This window comes from Cynocephalus volans, chromosome 10 (assembly GCF_027409185.1).
Source record: "Cynocephalus volans isolate mCynVol1 chromosome 10, mCynVol1.pri, whole genome shotgun sequence".
Lineage (NCBI taxonomy): Eukaryota > Metazoa > Chordata > Mammalia > Dermoptera > Cynocephalidae > Cynocephalus > Cynocephalus volans.
Window position 1 is genome coordinate 47725818 of NC_084469.1, and position 23436 is coordinate 47749253.

Consider the following 23436-nt stretch of genomic DNA (forward strand, 5'->3'; position numbering starts at 1 on the left):
GTTACTTTTTGTGTGTGTGTTTTTGTTTGTCTCACCAACTAGACAGTAAAGTCCTCAACGTTGAGGACAGTGTCTCAGTTATTATTTTATCCTTAGTACTTAGTACCTGTGAAATACAGTATATTATTCAAAAATAATATTTTGGTGTAACTAGCCTTGATTTTACCTTTGGTAATACTCGTACTAAGATATCAATTATATTTGAAGTAGTTTAACTTTCTTAAGAAAACTTAACGGAAGGAAAGTATTCTGACATTTGGTATACTACATAGCACAGTTCAGTTGATTTTCTGCAGGCCTTTTGTGCATATTGTTTGGAGTTTATCATATCAGAAGTTTCTTGATCTGGAATCCCTGGGCCTCTGGGAGTTCTATTGGTGAACTTCAGAGAAGCCTCCTAATTCCTTAAAATGTGTACCAGAATTTCTACACATGGGTACTTTTCTGCAGAAGAGAACTTGTGTTATCTGTTGCCGTATAACAAATTATCCCAAAATTTAGCACTTAAAATAATACACATTTATCATTTCACAGTTTCTGTGTGTCATGAATCCAGGTGCAACTTAGCTGAGTCCTCTGCCTCTCACAAGGCTGTAGTCATCTCAAGGTTGGGCTGGGGAAGATTCACTTCCTAGCTCTTGTGGTTGTTGGCAGGATTCAGTTCCTACTGGGTTGTTGGACTGAGGTCTTAGTCTCTTGTGAGCTGTTGTCAGCAGGCCTTCCTTGCTTTCATGACACATGGAGCATCTCATAACATGATAGCTTGCTTTGTCAAGCAGAACAAGTAAAATGGCAAGAGAGAGTGCTGTAAGATACAAGTCACGGTCTTTTGTAACGTAATTACAGAAGAGACATCCCCTCACTTTTTCCATGTATTCTATTCATTAGAAGCAAGTTGCTAGTTCCAGCCAGTACTCAAGGGGAAAGGGTTAAACAAGGCTATGAATACAAAGAGGTGGAGATTATTGGGAGCTCGGTCAGAAGCGGCCTACGGCAGGGTCCCTAGCTTTCCTTAGATTTTCAAAGAACTTTGTGATCCAAAAAGATTAGAGTTTTGAATCGAGACTTTATGCTAAACTTTATACTCTGGATTTTCAGGAGTGTTTACCTAGTTTGTGATTAATTCATTCTGTGCCTTCTTCCTTATAATTGAATTTAAGCTATTTTATTTTTATAATACCATCATTGGTTAGGGGAACTTAAAGGTAGGTGAAAAACTTAGTTTAATGTTTAAAAATAACCAAATAATGCTATTGTGTATAAAGCTCTGGTGTGAAAAGCTGGGCTAAAATAAAGTCCTTCAATAATCATTATATATTACTGTTAGCCATATTCTGTGTTCCTTTAAACCCAGGCAATGCATATGCTCTTGGCTTGCACATAGGAGTTGCTAATAATTGTTTGCGGAATAAAAGAATTTGCTTTCTCAGGAGAATAAGTGGTACAAATAAAGAAAGGAAGCTTTAGGAAACTACTGTCTGTGACCAAGATACACAGATAAGTACTTGAGGAAAATAAATAAGTACATAAAGCCCTGCTGTGGCTATCTTCACATATGCTTTTACTGGTTTTGCCTATGCTAGAATGTTCTTTACAACACTTCTTTGATTAGCTGTTATGGATTGAATTGTGTCCCCCAAGCTTTATGTGTTAGAAGCTTGATCTCCATTTTAGTTGTTGAGGGTGGGAAATCCTATTATGGTAATTGAAAGGTGGAGCCTTGAAGAGGTGATTAGATTGTAGGACCATGACCCAATGAGTGGATTAATAATGGAGGTCATGCATGTGGTTCTGAGGGCTTTAAAAGGAGAGCACGTGAGAGTCTCTTTCTCTTTGCTCCACCATTTTCTGCCATTTGAGGCCCCTGCATTTCTGTAAAGCCATCACCAAAGAAAACCCTTACCAGATGTGTTTCCTGGACATTGAACTTCCCAGCCTCCAAAACTGTAAGCAATAAATTTTGTTTTCTTACAAAATACACAATTCTAAGTATTTTGTTATAAGCAACAGAAACAAACTAATACACTAGCCAATGCCTGTTCATCTTCAAAATCAGAAACAAAAGGGTGCTACACAAAATGACCTGCACTTTGGGAACCACTACCATAAAATCTAAATATAATTCAAATGCTTGCATATGTTTAGTCTCAAATTTGAAGCTTAACTTTCATCTCTGAAGCTTGTGTTACAAAGAAATTATTTTACATTTCATAGGATTATTTTTGAAGTGACTGATTTTACTGCTTAATTTTGTATTACCTGACACACTGAAATCACTGGAAGGCTTTGATCTGTTGTGTTATATGCTCTGAATTTGCTATCAAAGTGTTTGAGGGATCTCATCTTCTAAAGATTAGGAAATAGTTTCTGTATTTTGATTCTGAGCTAAATTTGTTTGATCTAGGTTTCGGGACCTAGTTCTCTGCTTATTGTTCTTGTAACTCATAAATAGCCCGTTTGGGAGACCCATTTAAGATACAGCTTTTACTGGTATGGTGACTAAGCCAGATGAAGAAATGTGTATGAACAATGGTCAAGTTCACTAGAATTTCAAAATACAGTAGAATTAGGTGGTAATGAAAATAGACCATTGGTATTTACTGTTTGAACTATATAGTTTTATTTTTCCTTCACTTTTTTTCCCCCTGATTTTATCCCTGAAGTTTACCCCATCTTACATTCTAACTTGGCCATAATATGAAATTGAACTCTTTTTTTTTTGGTGCCTGGCTGGTACAGGGTGAACTTTTTTTTTTCAAGCTTGTTTTACATACCAAATTAATTTTCCTTCCTTCATTTCAAATTTAAAAGTAGGTGAATTTAATATTTTGCATTTTCAAGGAATGAGGATTTAAAATGTCCATTTGATCTGGTGACATAGAAATCGTTGGTATCTTGAGCAAAAGCCATTTTGCTGAAGTTTAGGGGGATCAAGCCAGAATGGAGTATGTGAAGACATGAACACAGGAAGTATACTTACCTCTTTAAGAATTATGGCTTTGAAAGGGAACAGAAGGACCTAGTAGAAGCTGGAGAGAGATGGGATTTTTGAGGGAGTTACTTTTTTATTTGTTTTGTATTATTCAGGGAGAGGAGAGACTTGAGGTTTTTGTTTTTGTTTTTGTTTTTAAGTGAATGGGAAGGATCTGCTTAAGAGGGAATAGTTGAATATACAACATACATAAAAACAACAGTACTTCAACAAGTTCATGGAAAAAATAGAATTAAAAGATAATGCAAATCTTTCCACGAACTTTTTGAAGTACGCTTGTATATACACACATGCATATATATATACTTCATATGAACACACATGCATATATAAATAAGCAAAAAATGGTCACATAGTAATCACCATTTTATAAATGGACTTTTTTTTTGTCAAAGGTTATGAACTGATTTTTCCCCAACATCTTTTCAAATTTCAAATATACAGAAGACTTGAAAGAATTGTGCAATGAAAACCCATATACCCACCATCTAGATTCTGTTCATTTCATTGTACATGGTTTCATCACATATCTATCTGTCCGTGAATCCATATTCTGCTACATTTTAAAGTAGCAGACATCAGTGTATTTTATCTCCAAACATTGAACACGCATCTCATTAGCTAGAGTTTAATACTTACTCACAATTCTTTCTTTTTCTGTCCATTTTGAGGTAAATTTTAAAAAAAAATGCACAGGTGCTTATCATTCCATGAATTTTGATAAATGTATATCTCTTTATAAGCCAAATAAACCCCTTCAAGAAATAAAACATTGTTACCCCGGAAAACTTCTTCATATCCCTTCCTAGTTCTACCACTACCCCCAAGAGGCAACCACTGTTCTGCTTTTTTTTTTTTTATCATAGATTAGTTTTGCCTTTTCATGTAAATGAGATCATATAGTTGCACTCTTATGTAAGGCTTCTTTCACTTTGCATAATATTTTTGAGATTTCATCCATGTTGTTGAGTGCATAAGTAGTTTGTTCCATTTTATTAGTGAGGAGTATTCCATTATATCAATATTACATTGAGTTTATCCGTCCTCCTGCTGAACACCTGAGCTGTTTCAAGTTTTTAGCTATTATGAATAAAGGTGTCATAAACTCTGTTGAACAAATCTCTTGTGTATTCATCTAATTAGGAATGGAATTACTTGGTAATAGGGCTGACATATGTTTAGTTTTGTAAGACATTGGGAAACCTTTTTTGAAAGTGTTGTACCATTTTTCATTCCCACCAACAATGTATGAGAGTTACAGTTGCTCCATATCCTTGCCAAAGTTTGGTTTTGTCAGTCATTTTAATCTTCGCAGTTCTGTTGGGTGTGTGTGTATGTTTGTGTGTTCTTTGTACACTTTATTGAGGTATACTTGACATATAACAGACTGCATAAATTTACAGTGCAATTTGATAAGTTTTTACATATGTATATATACACCCCCCCCCAAGAAATGTTATCTACAATACCCCAAGCAAGACAATGAACATATCCATCATCCCAAAAGTTTCTTCATGTCCATTTGTGCCCATATGTTTAACACCATTTTTTATCTTTGGTTGGACTGAGAAATTAACAATACTTAGGAGGGAATCTGAGCACAAAATCCTAGATTTTTGTGAAAATTTTCCAGTGTTTTACAGAATTCTCACACCTAATTCAATAGGTAATTTGAAAATTAATCCCCTCTATACATTTACCTAGTATTTAATTTTTTACCTTTTTTTTGTGAGTAAATCCCAGGATACATGATATTTAATTAATAGATATAATGACAATGAAGAATTTCAACTGGAGTATACTCATACAGGTTTGGGAACTTGACCTCTGGTGATCAGACAACTCACTGATAGGAAGGGAGGTGACTGGGCAATCAGCAATAGTTTTCAGAAGTGTTATCTCTGGACCAGCAGCATCAGTGTCACTTGGGAACTTGTTAGAATTGTAAATTCTTGGGACTCACTCCAGACATGCATACTGAATCAGAAATTCTGGGAGCTGAGGGTGGGGCAGCAATCTGTGTTTTAATAAACCATCCAGGTAATTCTGAGGCCCATTCAAGACTGAGAAGCTTTGCTCAGGCTGTATGTTTTTCAGAGGAGACAAAAAATTTTGATTAATCTGGTGAGTTAGTTCCGTGAAGGTTGACTAAGAGAGTGTTTAGTCTGCGTGAATATTTATACCTAGGATGATGACCACTTCATTAAAAAAAAAAATTTTAGAAATGAAAATATTAGAGATAATCTTGTTCAGCTTTTTAAATTAATAAATGAAGAATCTGAGGCACAGTAATACTAAATGACTTCCCTATCTAAGGTCATATATGGGAAGTAACCATTTTTCAGTCCAGACTCTTTTTTTATTTAACTCTTTATCCTTTGCTGTCCATCGTAACTTAATAAATACAGTCAATTAAAAGCCTTTTACTCAGCTTTTAATTAACTATTCATTCATTCAATTGGGTGACATTTATTAAGTGCCTACTCTGGGCCATACCCTGTGACAGGCACTGACAAGCCTAATATAAATTCACATGATTGCTACCCTTACAGAGTTCACAAAATGATGATAAAAAAATATATATAGCCAAGAGGTGGTCATTTAGTCTGACAAGTAGAGTGAAGGAGAGGAGCGAGCTTGCATGGAGGTGTCATGTCAACGAAGGCTCCACAGGCCAGTAGGTATTTGCATCATTTGATTTTGAATACCCACCAAACTTTAGGACCAATTTGAATGATTTCTATTAGGACATTAAGGGTTTTTATCTTATTTTTTATTCAAGCCATAGCTCTAGTATAGTATTTGAAAGATTTATCATAAAAGAAAAGAACTCAAATTTATTGAATCAAAATAATTTATTTTTAATCTTAATTTGGTAGTTTTCACAGGCACAAAGTCTTAAGGACTACTATTAAGCAAGTATAATGATTTGTCTTACATATTTATTTCCCTATCTGGTACGTGAAGAAGATGGTATTAGTACTTTTTGAGCAGCAGAGATAGAATTTTGCAAATTATAAAGGCTTTTTTGAATCTTTGTTTATATATTATTAGATATTACATTACCACAGATGTCACTACTGAAGACTATCATTTAAAAAAGATAGGTATAGTAAATCTCAATCCTGAGAGAAATGGTGGGATTGCTAGTAATGAAAGCTTTCTTAGGTTGTTGTCAGTATCTTTTTTGGGGTAATGTGATCTTTAGTAGATTCAAAGCAATACTAAAATTTGAAAGGTCTTTGGTTCGTAAATCATGTTATTTACTCAGGTACATAGTAATAAAAGAATAATATTATCCTTATTTTCATCCATGGAGAAAATGCTATATGTCCAATGTGAAAGGTTAATTTACCTCTCAAGTCCTGAGCCATTTTAAGCAGATACAAAAACGTCCTAATGTTTTAAAGATAAAATTGCATTTCTTGTTTTAGCATGTAGTTCATATTTTAGGAATAGAGCTTTGTAAAGATAAAGGGTTAGGCCCCATTTTTCAAAACAAGACTTTGTTGTTGTTGTGTTTTTATAAGAAAGCAAAAATCATCATACTTTTTGAAGTATGATTCTGAAGCACTCTTTCTACATGTTTTTATCTCCCAGGGAGATGAAAGATAAGGAATGTAGGGTTTTCTTTTTTTCCTTTTTGTCCTGTAAGAAGTAGACAATTTTTGCTATACTTTCTTCTTTTCTGGTCTGAGGAAGTGTTCATTATGTTTCCCAGCCCCAGATTTACTCTGTATATCATGTATGTGAAGAAAGATGCCTGTAAAAATGTTTGCCTGACAGAGTTTGAAAAGGAATGCCTGTAAAAACAGAAAGCTTTCTCAGAGTGGTATTCATTTCTGAAATGCAGATTTTGGCTTTTTACTATCCTAGGGGGGTGGCTGATTTAAATACTTATTTCTGTTCTTTTCATCTGTAAACAATTTTAGAACTATTCCACAATAAAGCATGTTCTGTTTTTTTTTTCTTTGTAGATTAGTTTTGTAAACCTTCATTGTGAATTTGTCATTCATCTTCTGTGAATTAAGATTTTCATAGACCTCTGCTGTGCCAGTTCCTGTATAGTGTGATAGAGATGGCTACCCAAAATAAAAATTCCCTTTGCCCTCTCAGAGTTGGGGCCAAATGACAGAGAGTACATTTCCAGATCTCCTTGCATGTCAGTGAGGCTGTGACAAGGTTTGGCCAAGGAAAGAAGGGTAGAAATGATGAGTGCCGTTTACAGTCCTGGTCTATAAAATCCATCTGTGCTGTCCTTCATATTCTCCCTTTCCGTCTCTGCCTTTTGGATATTGACACATTTCTGCTAGAATTACCTTAATTATTGTGCTAAGAATTTTTCACTTAACCTCTCCAACTACACCTCTAGTGTGTACTCTCAACTAAAATACAGTTTATTATTTTTTTCAACTTATTTTTTTGAGGGTGGGGGATGAGGAATGTTAGGAGGTAGTATAGATTATTTTAAAAAAATCATTAGTGGATTTAGTGGATTAAGTAAAGCTAATCCATAATTAGAGTCTATAAATTTAGTCACCTTCTATGAAAACTAAATTTTTTGTAATTCAGTGTTAAATTATATTCTAAGAAGTGGTAGGAACTCTCAGTGTTCTGAATATTTATATCAAGGAATTCAGTAAATTCTAAACTTAAGTTACATATTTTTGAGTATAAAACATAAATAACTTAAGCTTAACTGACTAAAATACTTACAAAGTGGGTATTGTAGACATGCATCAAACATCTATTTCTTTGGTGTTGGGAAAATGGAACAATTTGGTCAGGCTCCTCTGCCTTGGAGTCGCTTCAGGGTGGTTCGGTAACATTGAGTGTCTGCACTGCGGCACCGGCACCGCTTTGGCTGGTGTTTTACTCCCTCAAGTGCCCGCCCTGTGTGGCGCTGTTTTTCCAGACCTGCAGCTTCCAATGACCGTGTGGCCAGTTGCCTAGCTTATAGACCTGCGTGAAGGAGTCTGGTGACCCAGCCTGGCATGGAGGGGTCTGGCGACCCAGTCTGGCATGGAGGGGTCTGGCGACCCAGCCTGGCGTGTGAAGGGTTTGTGACCCAGTCTGTGAATGGGCTTGAGGGGTCTAGACCCAGCCCTAGCTCAACCATCGGCCCAGTTGGTGCAGGATTAGCGGCAGGTAAAAGAGCCGCGACAACTAGCATGGTCGCCTAGCTTTACAATTGGTGTCACGAACAGGATGAAGAGCTAGACAATTGGCTCTGTGAGGATTCCAGACAGTAGCCCTTGTCGTAGCAAGACATTTGGTGATATTAAAAATATTTAAATTGTCCAATGCTTAAACTCAGTCATTTGTGGAACATCCTTTCTGCCTCCTTTAATCTATTCTCTACAGTTTGCTCACATTAATCTCTTGCTGGATTCTTCAATATCTTTAGTTTCTGTTCATCTGTTTATTTTTTTCTCAAACATGCTCCTTCAGCACATTTCTTAACCATCCCTCCACCCTGGCCAAAAAAGAAAAATCAGCTGGATTTCACACTACCGAATAACAGAAATAGCCTTTCATATAGACTATTCTAGCACCTAGCACAGTGGCTGGGATATAGTAGGTAATAGATATATTTTCACTGAAAGGTTTAGTGAACTTTAAGTTGAGTTGGGTAATAGCATGGTTCTGTGCTTATAGCTTATATTTAATTATCCCGATGTACCTGGCTCTATGATAAACATTTTCTATTAAACGTCCATGTTAATTAGGCATTATTGCCTACATTATTGATAAAAAATTGAAATTTATAGAAAGGTTATGTAAATTGCCCAAGGTCTCATAGTTAATATAAAGCTGGTTGGTCAAACTCCAAAGCCTTTGCCATAACTCCTGCAAATTGGAAAGCAAATTTTATTAGAATATGTTAACAAGGACAAGTTTTGACCATTCTTATATATCATTATTTTATAATCTTTTAAACAACATAATTTGCTCAAAATCTACTTTGTTTAATTTAACATACAAGATTGTATACAGGGAACAAAGCCTCCTTACCTTAAAGAAATTATGTTATGAAAATAGCTACTGTTTATTGAATCATTGATATGTACTAGCTTGACACTTTACATACACTTTTTCCTTTTATTTTTTTGGCAGCTGGCCAGTATGGGGATCTGAACTCTTGACCTTTGTATTATCGGCATCATGCCCTTAACAGAATGAGATAACCAGCTAGTCTATTTTTTACTTTTTTAAGAACAAAAATAATTTTGATTACACCACAATACATAAAAGCATTCTTATAAAAAATGCAAGGTATAATTTTTTATTGAGGTGAAATTCACAACATAAATTAAGCATTTTAAAGTGTACAGTTAAGCGCATTTAGTGCATTCACATTGTTGTGCAACCCCTACCTCTCTATAGTTTTAAACTTTTTCATCCAGCCAGAAGACCACCCTACCTATTAAGTAACCACTCTTCATTTCTCCCTTTCCCATCTCCTGGCAATCGTTAATTTGCCTTCTGTCTCTATAGATTTGCCTATTCTGAATATTTCATATAAACGAGTCATACAGTATGTGACCTTTTGTGTCTGGCTTCTTTCACTTTAGTGTTGTGTTTTTGAGGCTCATCCAAGTTGTACCATGGACCAGAACTTCATTGCTTTATATGGCTGAATAATACTTTATTGTAGGTATATAGCATAGTTTATCCATTTATCCTTTGATGGACATCTGGATTGTTTTCACCTTTTGTCTGTTATGAATAATGCTTCTATAAGCATTTGTGTACAAGTATCTGTGTGGACATACGTTTTCATCTCTCTTGTATATGTACCTAGGAATTGAATTACTGGGTCACATGGTTCATTGTTTCATTTTTTTGAGGAACTGCCATGCCATTTTCCACAGTAGCTACACCATTTTACATTCTCACCAACAGTGTACAAGGTTTTCTGTTTCCACATCAATTCTCCACATCATTGCCAACATCTGTTATTTTCTGTTTTCTTCATAATAGCCACCCTAGTACATGTAAAGTAGTATCTCATTATGATTTTGATTTACATTTCTGTAATGGACAGTGATGTTGAATATTTTTTCATGTGCTTTTTGACTATTTATATATTTTCTTTGGAGAAATGTATATTCAAATCCTTTGCTTGTTTTTTAATTGGATTGTCTTTTTTTATTGTAGTTCTAAGAATTCTTTATATATTTTAGATACTAAACCCTTATTAGATGAATGATTTGTAAATATTTTCTCTCATTTTGTAGGTTTTCTTTCCATTTTCTTGATTATTGTCCTTTGATGCACAAAAGTTTTTAATTTTTATGAAGTTCAGTGGATTTTTTATTTTGTTTAGCAAGCTATAATTTTAATGAATGTGTGTGTATAAATAAATAAAATAGGACCATTCTTTCTATATGTTATTCTGCTCCTTGCTTTTTTTCACTTAAACATAGGTCTTGGAAATCTTTCTATGTCTGTACATAAAGATCCACCCCATTCATTTAAATTACTGCATACCATAGAATAGGATGTTCCATTATTTTATGTAACCATTCCCCTATGGCAAAGGGATTTGGGGTCGTTCCCTATTTTTATAAGACAAATAGTGAATATCTATAAATAGATTCCTAAAAGTATTTCTCTGTAGGATGGATTCCTAAAAGTCAAATTTCTGGGTCACATGTATTTACACTTTGAATTTTGATATAGATGGTCAACTTGCTCCCCAGAAACATTGAACAATGGATAATCTTATCCATTCCAAAAGCATTAATCTTTTAAATCTTTTCCAATTCCCTAATTTTAATTTTAATTTTAATTTTAAGGTAATCAATTTTATTCCTTTTCTTTCAGGATTAGCATTTTTAGGGTATTCCTAAGAAGTCTTTGTATATCCTGAAGTCATAAAGCTATTCTCTCTTATCCTCTACTCACTTTACTGTTTTGACATTCACTTTTAGATTTATACACCCTTCTCCCTGCACTGATTTACCTGCATGCTGAGGTAGACCTCAAGTTTCGTTTATTCCATACATACCTAATTGTCCTAGAAGTTTTTTTCAGAAAGACCATCCATTTTCACCACCTTGCCATGCCACCTTTGTTGTAAATAAAAAGTGTCCATATATATATATATATGGGTATGTTTCTGGTCTTTTTATTCTGTACCATTGTTCAATTTGACTATCCTTATAGTGTGTTAATTACTTTCTTTCTATCCCTTGTCTATTTTTGTCCCTTTGCATTTCCAGGTAAAGTTTTAATCATTTTTGTCAAATTCCATAAACAAATCCTGTTGGGATTTTGACTGAGATCGTGGGTTTCAATTGTATTGAATTGTACTGAATTTATAGATCAGTTTGGGAAGAATTGACATTTTAATAATCCATGAACATGGCATATTGTTTTATTTATCTAAGTGTTTTAATTTCTCTCAGCAATGTTTTATTGTTTTGTGTATGAACCTTACACATATTTTGTTAAATTCATTCTTAATTATAATTTCAATGCTATTGTCAGTGTTTTTTTTTTTTTTCTATTTAATTTCTTATTTTTTGCTGGTAGTATGTAAAACTACAATTTATTTTTGTATATTTACCTCATATTCTGCTATCTTGCTAACTTCTTCACTTATTAGTTCCAGAAGTTGTTTTGTAGATGCCTTAGGATTTTCTGTGTAAACAATCACATCATCCACAAATAGAGACAAGTTTTACTTCTTTTCTTTAGTCTTCACGTATTTTATTTCTCTTTCTTGTCTCATTTTACTGGCTGGTTAGAACTCCAGTGCAACATGAATAGAAGTAGTGAGAGTGACATCCCTATCTCATTCCTAATCTTAGGGGGAAAACATTAACATTAATTAGGATATTAGCTGCAGTCTTTTCATAGTTTTTTGTTTTGTTTTGTTTTTTAAATTAAATTCAGGACATTTCCTTCCAGTCCTAATTTCTCAGTTTGTTTTTTTTTTAATAATGAATATGTGTTGAATGTTATCATATACCTTTTTGGCATCTGTTGAGATGATCTTATAGCTTTTCTCCTTTATTTGTCACTGTGTTATATTATGTGAATCAATATGATTTATATAGGTTATTGATTGGTTTTGGAATGTTAAACCAATTTTGTATTCCTGGGATAAACACAACCTGGTCATCATGTATTATTTTATATATTGTTGGATTCAGTTGGCTAACATTTTAAGAATTATTGCATCAATCTTTATTAATAATCATTTATTATTAAATGGTCTCTAATTTTCTTATACAGTCATCCCTCAGTATCTTCAGGGGATTGGTTCCAGGACCCCATATGGATATCAAAACCTATGGATATTCAAGTCCCACAGTTGGCTCCATGGAACCTGCAGATAGGAAAAATTAACCCTCTGTATCCATGGGTTCTACATCCCACAAATACTGTACTGTCAATCCATGGTTGGTTGAATCTGTGGATGTGGAACCCACAGATGTGTAAGGCCTCCTGTAATCTGCTTGTCTGGTTTTAGTATCAGGGTTCTGCAGGCCTTATAAAGTGAATTGGGAAGTATTCCCTTCTCTCTTTTCTAAAAGAATTTGTGTAAAATTTGTCTTATTTTATCCTTAAACATTTGGTAAAGTTTACTGGTGAAACCATTTGCTCCTGGAGTATTATTTAAGGAAAGGTTTTTGATAATGAGCTAAATTATTTTAACAGATATGAAGCTATTCAGATTTTCTATTTTTTTTTTTTTGCAGTATCAGTTTTAGTAAATTGTATATTGCAAAGAATTTATCCATTTTGTCTGAGTTGCAAATAGATTGGCCTGAAGTTGTTCATGATATTCTTTGTTATTCTTTTAATGTAGGATCTGAGTGATGCCTCTCTGCATTCTTAGTATAAATATTTTGTTTTTTCAATTTTATTCTTTATTAGCCTAACTTGGGATTTATTGATTTTGTTGATCTTTTCAAATAATCAACTTTTAACTTTGCTAATTTTCTCTATTGCCTGTCTGTTTGCTATTTCATTGATTCCTGTGATTATCTCCATTATTTCCCTTTTGCTTACTTTGAATGTATTTTGCTCTTCATTTTCTAGCTTATTAAGGTAGAACCTTGTGTTGTTGATTTTCTACCTCTCTTCTTATGCTCTCAATTTCCTTCTAAACAATATCCCACAAATTTTGATGTGTTGTGTTTTCATTTTTGTATAATTCAAAATGTTATAATATTCCTGGTGATTTTGTCTTTGTTCTTTGGGTTATTTACAAGTGTATGCTTTATTTGCCAATATTTACTTATTTTTTTCTAGATATCTATCATTAATGATTTCTAATCCATGGTATTTAAAGGACATTTTCTGTAAGATTTCAATATTTTGACAAAATTTTTGAGAGTTGTTTCATGGCTAATCTTATTGAAAATACTATGTATACTTGAAAAGAATATGTATTCTGCAGTACTTGGGTGTAGTGTTCTATAAATATCAATTAGCACCTCAAAGTGATTGATAATGTTCAGATTTTCCATGTCTTTACTATTAATTGCTGATAGAGGAAAGTAAAATCTCCTACTATGACTGTGGATTTGTCTGTTTCTTCTTTTAAACCTGTCAATTTTGCATTCATGTATTTTGAAGCTCTATTATTGGGGTTGTAAACCTTTGTGATTATTTTGTCTTCCTAATAGATTGACTGCTTTATCATTGTGAAATGTCCCTCTATTTCTGGCAATTCTTTGAAATCTACTTTATCTGATATTAACATAGCCACTTCAGTGTCCTGTGCTTACTTTTGCATGGTAGATTTTTTCACAACCCTTTATTTCAAGCTATCTGAGTCTTTGTTTTAAAGTGTCTTTTGTAGACAGTTGAACTCTCTGATATTTAATTGGTGTGTTTAGTCCATTTACATTTAATATAATTTCTGTTATGTTTGGATTTGGATATAACTTTTATTATTTATTTTCTGTTTTAACAGTCTGTTTTCTGTCCTATTACTCCTTACCTGTAGTCCTTTGAGTCAATAGAATTTTTTTGGAATTCCATTTTAATTCTATTGCCTTTTTTAGCATATATCTTTGTTTTAGTTTTTTAGTGGTTGCTCTAGTGATAAAAATATGCACCCTTAACTTTCCCAGTGTACTTAAAGTTAATAATGTACCACTTTGTGTAAAATGTAAATTTTTTAAATAATGCAATAGGTCACCCTATTCTCATTTTAAGGAAACTAAGAATTAGGAATACTAAGTGTTATGCCTAAGATAACTAGTTGATACCTACCTAATACCTAAATATTGAAGGTTACACCAAACATACATTTGCAGAGTAAATCTAACTTGGTGTATATTTCTTTTTTCATTTCTGTTTTCTGTTTGCTAATATTTTGTTTAAGAGTTTTGCTTCTATATTAGTAAAAGAAATTGGCCTGTAAATTTCCCATGTTATAATGTTTTTATCCAGTTTTCTTATCAATATTAAAATGAGTTGAGAACATTTTCCCCTTTGTCTAAACCCTGGAAGAGTTTGTTTAAGATTGGCATTTTATTTTTCTTAAGCATAAAGTAGAATTTGTTTGTGAAGCCATCTGGCCCTTAATTTTCTTTGCAGAAGGTTTATAATTATGTATTCTGATTTCTTTAATTTTTATATGAGTATATAAATTTTCTATTTCTTCTTGTGTCAATTTTGATAAGTCCTATTTCTCCATTTCATCTAAGTTTTCACATGTGTTGGCATAATATTGTTTATTATGTCCTTTACATATTTTTTTGTTTGCCTTTTCTCTTAGTTTCCTTCCTTTTTAAATCAATTTTGTCAGGGGTTTATCACTTTTAAAAACCTTTCAAAGAATGGTTATTTGGCTTTGTTGATCCTTTTCATTGAATGCTTTTTCCTGCTTTATTAATTTCTGCTTTTTTGTGATAAATTTTGTTTTTTTAATAAATTTTTGAGATAGATCCTTAGATATCTGGTTAGTAGCCTCTCTTGTTTCTTAATACATGCATTTAACTCCATAAGGCACAGCTTTAGCTATAGGTACAAGGTGATTATGTAATTCTTACTCATTATTATTCAATTCAAAATATTTTCTAATTTCTCATGACTTTTTCTTTGAAATGTATTTCTTTCCAAACATTTGGGGATTTTCTGCTTGTAGTTTTTTCTTCTAGTTTCTTGCATTGTGATCAAAGAACATTCTGCATGATTTATCTCTATTGAAATGTATTGAGACTTGCCGTGTGGTCTAGCATATGTCTATTTTGGTAACTACAACACATACTTGGAATGAAACTGTGTTTTCCAGTACTGTGCAGTGTTGTATCAAATGTTTATTAGCTCAAGTTTGCTAACCATGTTATTCAAATCTTTTGTATCTTTACTATTTTGTTTTTGCCGAGTTATTTTAAAATCTACCATTGTGGTTGTCTACTACTTTTATTTCAGTAAATTGTTCTTTATTTATCAATTTAGACTTTTTATAACTTCCAAGTGAATTTTTTATCAATATTAAGTTGAAGTGTACCTCTTTAATTTAGTAATGGTTTTTACTTCAGTCTTCTTTATCTGATACTAATATAGCTATATCAGTTTTCTTTTGGTTTTGTTTGCATCATTTTTTAATTACAACTTTATTGTTTTAGGTGTTTTCCTTATAAATGGCACATATATTTTATGTGTCTGACACTCTTCATCTTTTAATCAGAACATTTAGTTCATTTCCATGTAATGAGCTTTCTAATATATTTGGATTTAAATCTATTATTTTACTACTTGCTTTTTATATTCTTACTTTTTTTATTTTTATTTTTTTGCCTCCTTTTGGATAGATTGTTTTGTAATACTCTATTATCCCCCTCTTATTGATACCAGAGGAGAGGGTCTGGTGAGGTTAGATGGCTGACATCAGCACACCCCATTTTCTACCAGATTCTTGACTCCACCACAGGAATGAATTCAAGAGCAGAGTTGGAATAGAAAGCAAAAACAGGTTTCATGTGAAAAATAAGAAATACGCACTTCACAGAAAGTGAAAGTGTGGGCTGGTTCCAAAGAGTGAGTGGCAGCTGCAGCAAGTTTAATAGAAAAGTAAGAAATACATGCTTCACAGAAAAAGTACAGGTCGGCTTCAGAAAGAGTGAGCCGCAGCCCTGACTTCTTCCTGGATTCTACTTTTATGTTTTGGCTATCTGTATATATTCATGCTATCTAATGAATATTTGATAAGGGAGTGGTTCCCAGTTATGTAACAGGTTATGTGACATAGCCTTGCACATGCTCAGTTGGTCTCTTTAGAACATGGTCATTGGTCAAATTCCACTGAGTACACTTAAAATATGCTAGGTGCTCTCTAGTGCCTCCAGTGTAAGATCATTTATAGGATAAACTTTCTACTGAGAATGATCAACCACTGGAATTACATAAGTCTGCCTCCTCCAGTTTCACTCTCCCCATTGGTGCCCAAAACAGGTGAAACAAGCAACATTAGTTCAGGACTCAGAGGAGGAGCTTGAGTCCTAGGGGAGTGGTTTGAGACCCAGGGGAGTGGCCTGAAACTTGACCCGAGAGAAACTGAGCATCTTTTATCTCATTATTAGGTTGGAAGTTACACATCCTTTTATTCTTCCTTAGTGATTACCCAGAGCTTACAACAGACATCCTTGATTTATCAAAATCTAATATAAATTAGTACTTTTATTTCCTCCTGGACAGCATAAGGACCTCAGAATATTGTCGCTATAATTGCGCTCCTTCTGACTCATATACAATACATTTGTTGTCATAGCTTTCAATTCTTCTGTTATTCGATCCCAACAAAACATTTTATTATTGCTCTATAAGGTCAATATGCATTTATATTTTCTATATACACCATTTTTGCTGCTCTTAATTTTATCCCTGCATCACTGATCTTCTATCTAGGATCATTCTCCTTGTGCCTGAAAACATCTTTTAGTTATTTTCTTTAGTGTGGCTCTTTTGGTAATGAATTGGCTCAGTTTTTGGTTATCTGAAAATATATTCATCATTCTTGAATATTGTCACTGGTTGCTTTTATTTTCTTTAGCACTTTGGAAATATCATTCTATTCTATTGTATAGTGTCTTCCATTGTTTTTGCTGCACAGTTAGGTATTTGTCTAATTGTTGCTTTTTTTTTGTAGTTGGTTTCTTTTCTGACTGCTTTTAAGATTATTTTTCTTTCTCGAATTTTTCCTCTGAAGCACCCACTCATGGATTTTTGTTTGGTTTTGGTTTTTGTTTTGTTTTGTTGGCATGGCGTTCTTAGTGGATCTTGAATCTATGGCTTGATTTTTTTAAAAAATTGATTTTTGAAAGTTTTCAGCTTTTATTTCTTCTAATACTTTTCCTGTATAATTTTCTTCTATCATTTGAAATTCAGAGTATGAATAACCGCACCCATGTTAAAAACACTTTTTTCTGTAGTTTTTCTAATTCTCTTTTTCTTTAGGTTTTATTATTTATGTAATTTATTTTTGTAAGGTAATGATCAATTCTTTTCTCCCATATGAATACCTCATATATCTCCCCTCCAATCTTTAAAACAACCTTATCAATATTATTTTTGCCATTTTTACAGATGTTATTCAGAGAGGTTAACTACCTTGCCCAAATTCACAAAGCTGCCAAGTAACCAGAGCTAAAATTTGAATCAAAGTCTAATTAATTCAGTATTTTTTGGCCTTCATTGTATGAGGTTATTATTATTATTATTATTATTATTTGTATCTGACTTTCTCACTTGAATTTTGGAGAATAGCTGTTATTCAAAATGGTGTGTATATTGATGGATTATATTAGTTTATCTTAAAGTGACCTCTGTCATTCCACCTGTATTTATTAGATAAACAGAAGTACATGAATTTATGAGCCAAATATTACCCCCCTTAAGTTTATTTTCTGTAAGGAAAGAATAATGTATGCAGCTTATTCTAATAGAGGAAAAGAATAGATAGTTCCTATGGATAGAAACAAATATGAAGGTAATGTAGTTAATGGAATTATGAAAGAATTCATTTAATAGGTAGAACTTACCATGGACAATATGGCAATGTGAGTTTTTTTTGTTTCTTTGTTATACTATACTCAAGGGTAACATCCATTACGTATTTGTTAATTCAAGTAAAGAAAATCAGCACCAGCATTTTGTGTTGTATTTTTTCCCCTACCAAATCTATTTGTACATACTTAGTCACTAATTATGCAAACTGAAATTTTGTACATCATGATACGTTATATACAGAGATTGAAAAAGCCTTTTTTTTCTAGGTTATTTCATTTCTGGCTGCAGTTTTGCATAAAAAGGGAACTCGTGAGGATATTGAAAATAACATGCCAGAATTTTTACTAAGAAGTATGAAAAAGGAAATTCCTTCTTCTACAGCAAAAAAGGTAAAGTATCTAGAAATATTTAACTCATGAAGCTCCTATTGCAAAACCATTTAGAAACATTTAAAATATTACACATTACAGAATAAATTTTAAAACATAACAATTTAAAGCTACTACTAAAATATTTGAAGGATTACCAGTTTTATCCTCAAATTAAGTTTGATTGAACTCAGAATGGCAAAATATAGTTTCAGCTTGAATTTGTTTCGGAGTTTCAATCTGTTGCTTGACTGGATTTACATGATTATACTTTGATTAATTTGTTAAACTTCCATGATTGTATGTGTAAAGTTAATTGAAGTCTTCATTATATTGTTATCGATTTATGTTAGAATGAAAAGGTGACCGTTCTAGACATTGGTAACAAATGTGCATCATTGATATTTAAAATTGCCTAGGAGATGAATTACATCCCCAAAATATGAAACAAATTCTGCTATTAAAGGACGTTGATATCAGAGATTTGTCTCTGCCTCTGCCCATGTGACTGTGAATACTACTACTGATGTCCATACTTTAGCTTTCTCCTTCATAAATGTATATTTATAAATATCTTATAAACAATTCTTATAAAAAATACCCTTACTTTATTTCTAATAAAATAATAAAATGCAAAAAAAAAGCATATTATACTTATTATTTGTGACAATTAGCAGAGGGGAGAGAGAAAAGAGAAGGAAAAGTAATATTTAAAATATTTAAAGATATTTAAAATATTTAAAGCTGAGAGAAATATATTAAATTTTCCTGCTATGACATTGGTTTTATTCATTTCTTCTTGTGTTTGAAGAAGGTAGAGAAGCAAAAACTGATACAATTCCTGTTTCGTAAATTTTGTGTGCTTGTATATTCTCATATTTGATTGACAGTTTATCTTCCTAAAGAATTCTAAGTTTAAAATTTTGTCTTATAACTTGACCAAAATCATTTTATTATCTTTCGTCACTCCATATTGCAGATGAGAGTCTAATGCTGAGCTCTTTTTCCTTGGAAAAGAAATTTTTTGTTTGGAAGTTTCCTTGAAATTCAAAAATTTTCCTCAGCCCTAACACTAACTGTGGAGTTCTTCCGGATAAGTTTTGCTTTAGAAAAATATATTCAGTGCTTTATATATCCATATATGTAATACATACAGGAAGTGGGGTACTGGTACCAGAATGAATTCCTTCTCAAAAAGACTAGACTGTTACTTTTTTTGACCCAGTCCTTCCAACGGCCTCAGCTGCTCTGTTGAGTTTTTTTGTTGTTTTGTTTTTCTTATTGTCGTTTTTAGGTTTCTTCTGGGAAAAATCACTTTCTTTAAATTTTCATAAGTGTTCCCTTTCATAGATGTGGGACGTAGCAGTCAGTTCTTCAAGTATGCCAGTTCTCATCTCCTCCTTCACTGTCTGGTCTGCTGTTGAGGCCTTCCAGGCATGCGAGCACTATTGTAGATTCATTTTCATATTTGTTCCTTTGTTTCTTTGGCACCAGTACATACATGCAATCAGTTAATCATCTGAACTGGAATTCAGCGTTTTTCATGAGATCACCAGTGACATCCTACAGTATTTTGCAGAAGTAAATCCAAACAAAAATTATAACTTTGATGAAATTTTCAAAAGATAAGTTTGTATTGGCCCATTTCAAATAATGTGCAATTTTAAAAGACAGTTTATGAAATAGAGAAGAAATAAATTCCTTTATATTTATTATGCTAATGCCAGAATTGCAATGGAATCCAGTAAAATTAATGTTGGAATTCCTTGGAAAAAAACCTTTAATGAATTGAATGTTACAAATTAAGGAGTGGTAGGTTTGAGGTATGTGTGTGTGATATGATACATTTCAAGTACATTTAAAAACTTTTGAAGTTTGAATAAATCATCTCAGAAGGCATGAAAAAGATGTTTTGTGCCAAGAATAAATTCCTAAAGGAAAAGACTAAGTACTCATTTCAAATACTGACTCTTGGAATGGTTCTGTAGATTTAGGTTGTTAAGTTTAGACTGGAATTCAGTCTTTATGAAAATGAATCATGGTAAATTCATTTTAAAATATTACTATTTTATATGATAAAACTTTAGAGATTCTAAGTAAAATTCATAAATAATGCCAAGGAGGAGGATTTTTCCAGTAGTCGCAACCAGAAGCAATTTTAATTGTTAATTAAACAAATATTTTTCAAATTATTTTACTTACTGTACACTATTTCTTTAATTCCTGATATGTACCAAGCAGATTATGTTGCAAATGATGCTACTGTGAACATCCTTATGCGTATATTTTGGCAACTTTTGCAATTATAACTATAGGATAAATTCTTGGTAGTGGAATTGTATAGTAGATGGTACTGGAATTGTTGGTATATGCATTGTTACATTTTGATAGTTGGAGTCAAATTGCCCTTTCAAGAGGTAGTGACAATTTTTATTCCTACCAATGGTGTGTAAGAGAGTCTGTTCCTACTTGTTTTTATCTGCCATAGGCATTAACAAACGTAAATGTATGTCTGTCTTGAGAGATTAATAAAATTTTATGTTGTTTTGATTTTCATTTCTTTAATTGAGTGAAGTTGAGTATCTTTTCAGTTGCTTAAAAGCCATTTTGATGGTTTTGCCGATTTTTAAGTCTAGTCCTTACTTTTAATCATAGTCCTTGATTAATAGTCTTTAATCATACATTTTGGATACCGGTCTTGTTCATTATATGCTTTGCAAATATTTCTTCCCCACTTTGTCAGTCAGATTTTTGCTTGTTTATTGATTTTTTTAATTTTTAGATAGTTAGATTTATCTGTCTTACAGCTTCTGGGTTTTACGTCTGCCTAGAAAAGCCTTTTGTACTCTAAAATTGCAAATAAATTCACCCATGATTCCTTTATAATGTGTGTGATTTTATTTTATGCCTTTACATCTTTATTTCAGCTAGAATTTATTTTGCTATAAGTGTCTAGTAATTCAGCTTTATTTTGCCAGATGTTTAGCCACTTATTTTAATGTCATTTGTTGAATAAGTTCTTTTTTCCACAGTGATTTGAAGGGTCACTTTTGTGTAAAATTAAGCTCATTTATACATTTGGGTCTATTTCTAGACATATCGTTCTGTAAATTTATTTGTTCATTTTTCTTCCAGTGCTAAACAGTTTTAGTTATTTCAGCTTTATAGTATATTTTAATATTTGGTCTGACTAGTTTCTCCTCAGATCTTCTCAACCTGTGAAAAATAAATTTCCTCCAATTTCTCCTAAATATCTATTGATATTTTAGTTGGTATTGCAGTGGATTTATAGGTTCATTTAGGGAGAATGAACCTCATTACAATATAGACAGCATATCGAACAGTCGTCACAGCATTTGCTTAAATTTTATTTCATGCCACTAAGAGTTCATTAAGTTTAACTAGGTATTCTATCTTTTTAGTTGCTATTATAAGTAGAATTTTTTTGTTTTATTTTCTAACTGGTCATATTTTTGTATATTATTAAAGATGTATATTTTGTAAATTTTACTTTTTAAATTCTTTTTCATTCAGAATATTTGATTTACTAATTCTTTAACTAGTTTACTTATATTTTCTGCAAATAATGATAATTTTATTTGTCATTTCCATTCTCATATCTCTTATTTACCTCTCTTTTTTAATTGTAAGATTTGATATTTATTGATTTGGTCTATAATTTTGTATTGATAGAATGTCAAGTTTTGTTACGCTGATACACTGTTTTTATAAAAAGGATTCGGAATGGATTCTGACTAACTTGGATTCTAAACTGAAATTCCTATTTATTAAACAGTCATAGTATATCAAAGGGAAATTTATCAACTGTGCACATCAGGGTATAAATTAATTAGATTGGGCATTTTTGAGAGAGTTAAGATGGTAGAGGTAGCCACAGGAAATATTTTTTTTAATGTTTTAGTTATGTAGCAAAAATTCCAATTTTATGATCTGCAATTTTTCTGTAAGGGTACCATTTATTTTTCACTTTGATATACCACTTCCTCACATGTGAAACATTTCTTCAGCTCTGTTGCTCTCTCACTGTCCTCTGAATATATATTGCTATTCCTCACTTAGCAATGATATGCATGGTTTCATTTATTAATTCATTCATCAGTTGAACACTTTCTATTTTCTAAGCACTGTACAAAGTACCAGAATTACAGTGGTAAATAAGAAAGTTATACATCTCAAGGGTATAGACTTTTTTATTTAAAGTACTAGCATGATGTGTCATGGTGATTAGGAGTTTTGGAATTAAACAGACCTGGGTTCAAATACTTTGCCACTTAATAGCAGTATGACCTTGGGCTTGTTATTTAACATCTCTATACCTTAGTTTCCTGATCTGTAAATGGAAATGCTAAATATTTCCACTTTATGGTGTTTCTTTGTAAAGTCTCTGAGTTAATGTTAAACTACTTTCCATAGTCGTTGGCACACAGTAAGTACTCAATAATGGTTGTGGTAGTTATTGTTAATACTATTACTACTTCTACCACAAAAATCATCACACATTAAATCTCTTTGAGTATCTCATCACAGTCCATATCCACATCATTTTTCTAATGCCATAGTGCATGAATTATCAGACTTTAATAACATACTCCTTAATAATTGAGCTAGATTTATTGAGAGATATAAAAATAATTCAGTATTTTCTGGTTGTACTATTTAATCTAGCCTCTGTTGACTTTAATAATATTTAAGTGAGCAAATTTTAACTTTATTTGTATTGTATTTTAGATCCAGTTTTCTAAAATTGTGTCTTAGCTTCAACATAAGAAATAGCCTTCTGAGTTCCGTATGTGTAGTGACTTAGTAATTGGACACTGCTTTCCCTTTTATTGTTTTGGCATCATTTGCTTCAGAAAGGCTTATTAAATGAAATATTATTTATAGCATGGTAGTAAACACCAATTTCTTTTTATGTACTTTCTCTGGACTTTGCATATAGCATAACTAAGTTCCTTGACCTCTTTTACTATCAAAATAAGTTGTCGAACCGTTTGATTTACCTTTCATGATTTTGAAGACTGATAATGTCTGTAAGAAATACCAAAGAATTGTGTTGCTAACTTAATTTGAAACCGC

General features: G+C 32.4%; 1 protein-coding gene across 8 annotated transcripts in view; it reads left to right on the plus strand.

Moving 5' to 3' along the window:
• Positions 1–23436, plus strand: part of ERCC6L2 (ERCC excision repair 6 like 2) — a 158226-nt gene that overhangs the window by 10841 nt on the left and 123949 nt on the right. For all 8 annotated transcript variants that reach the window (XM_063109443.1, XM_063109445.1, XM_063109448.1 and 5 more), the window contains exon 3: positions 18238–18360. In XM_063109443.1, coding sequence (XP_062965513.1) covers positions 18238–18360 — 123 coding nt within the window. The remainder of the gene's footprint in view (positions 1–18237; positions 18361–23436) is intronic.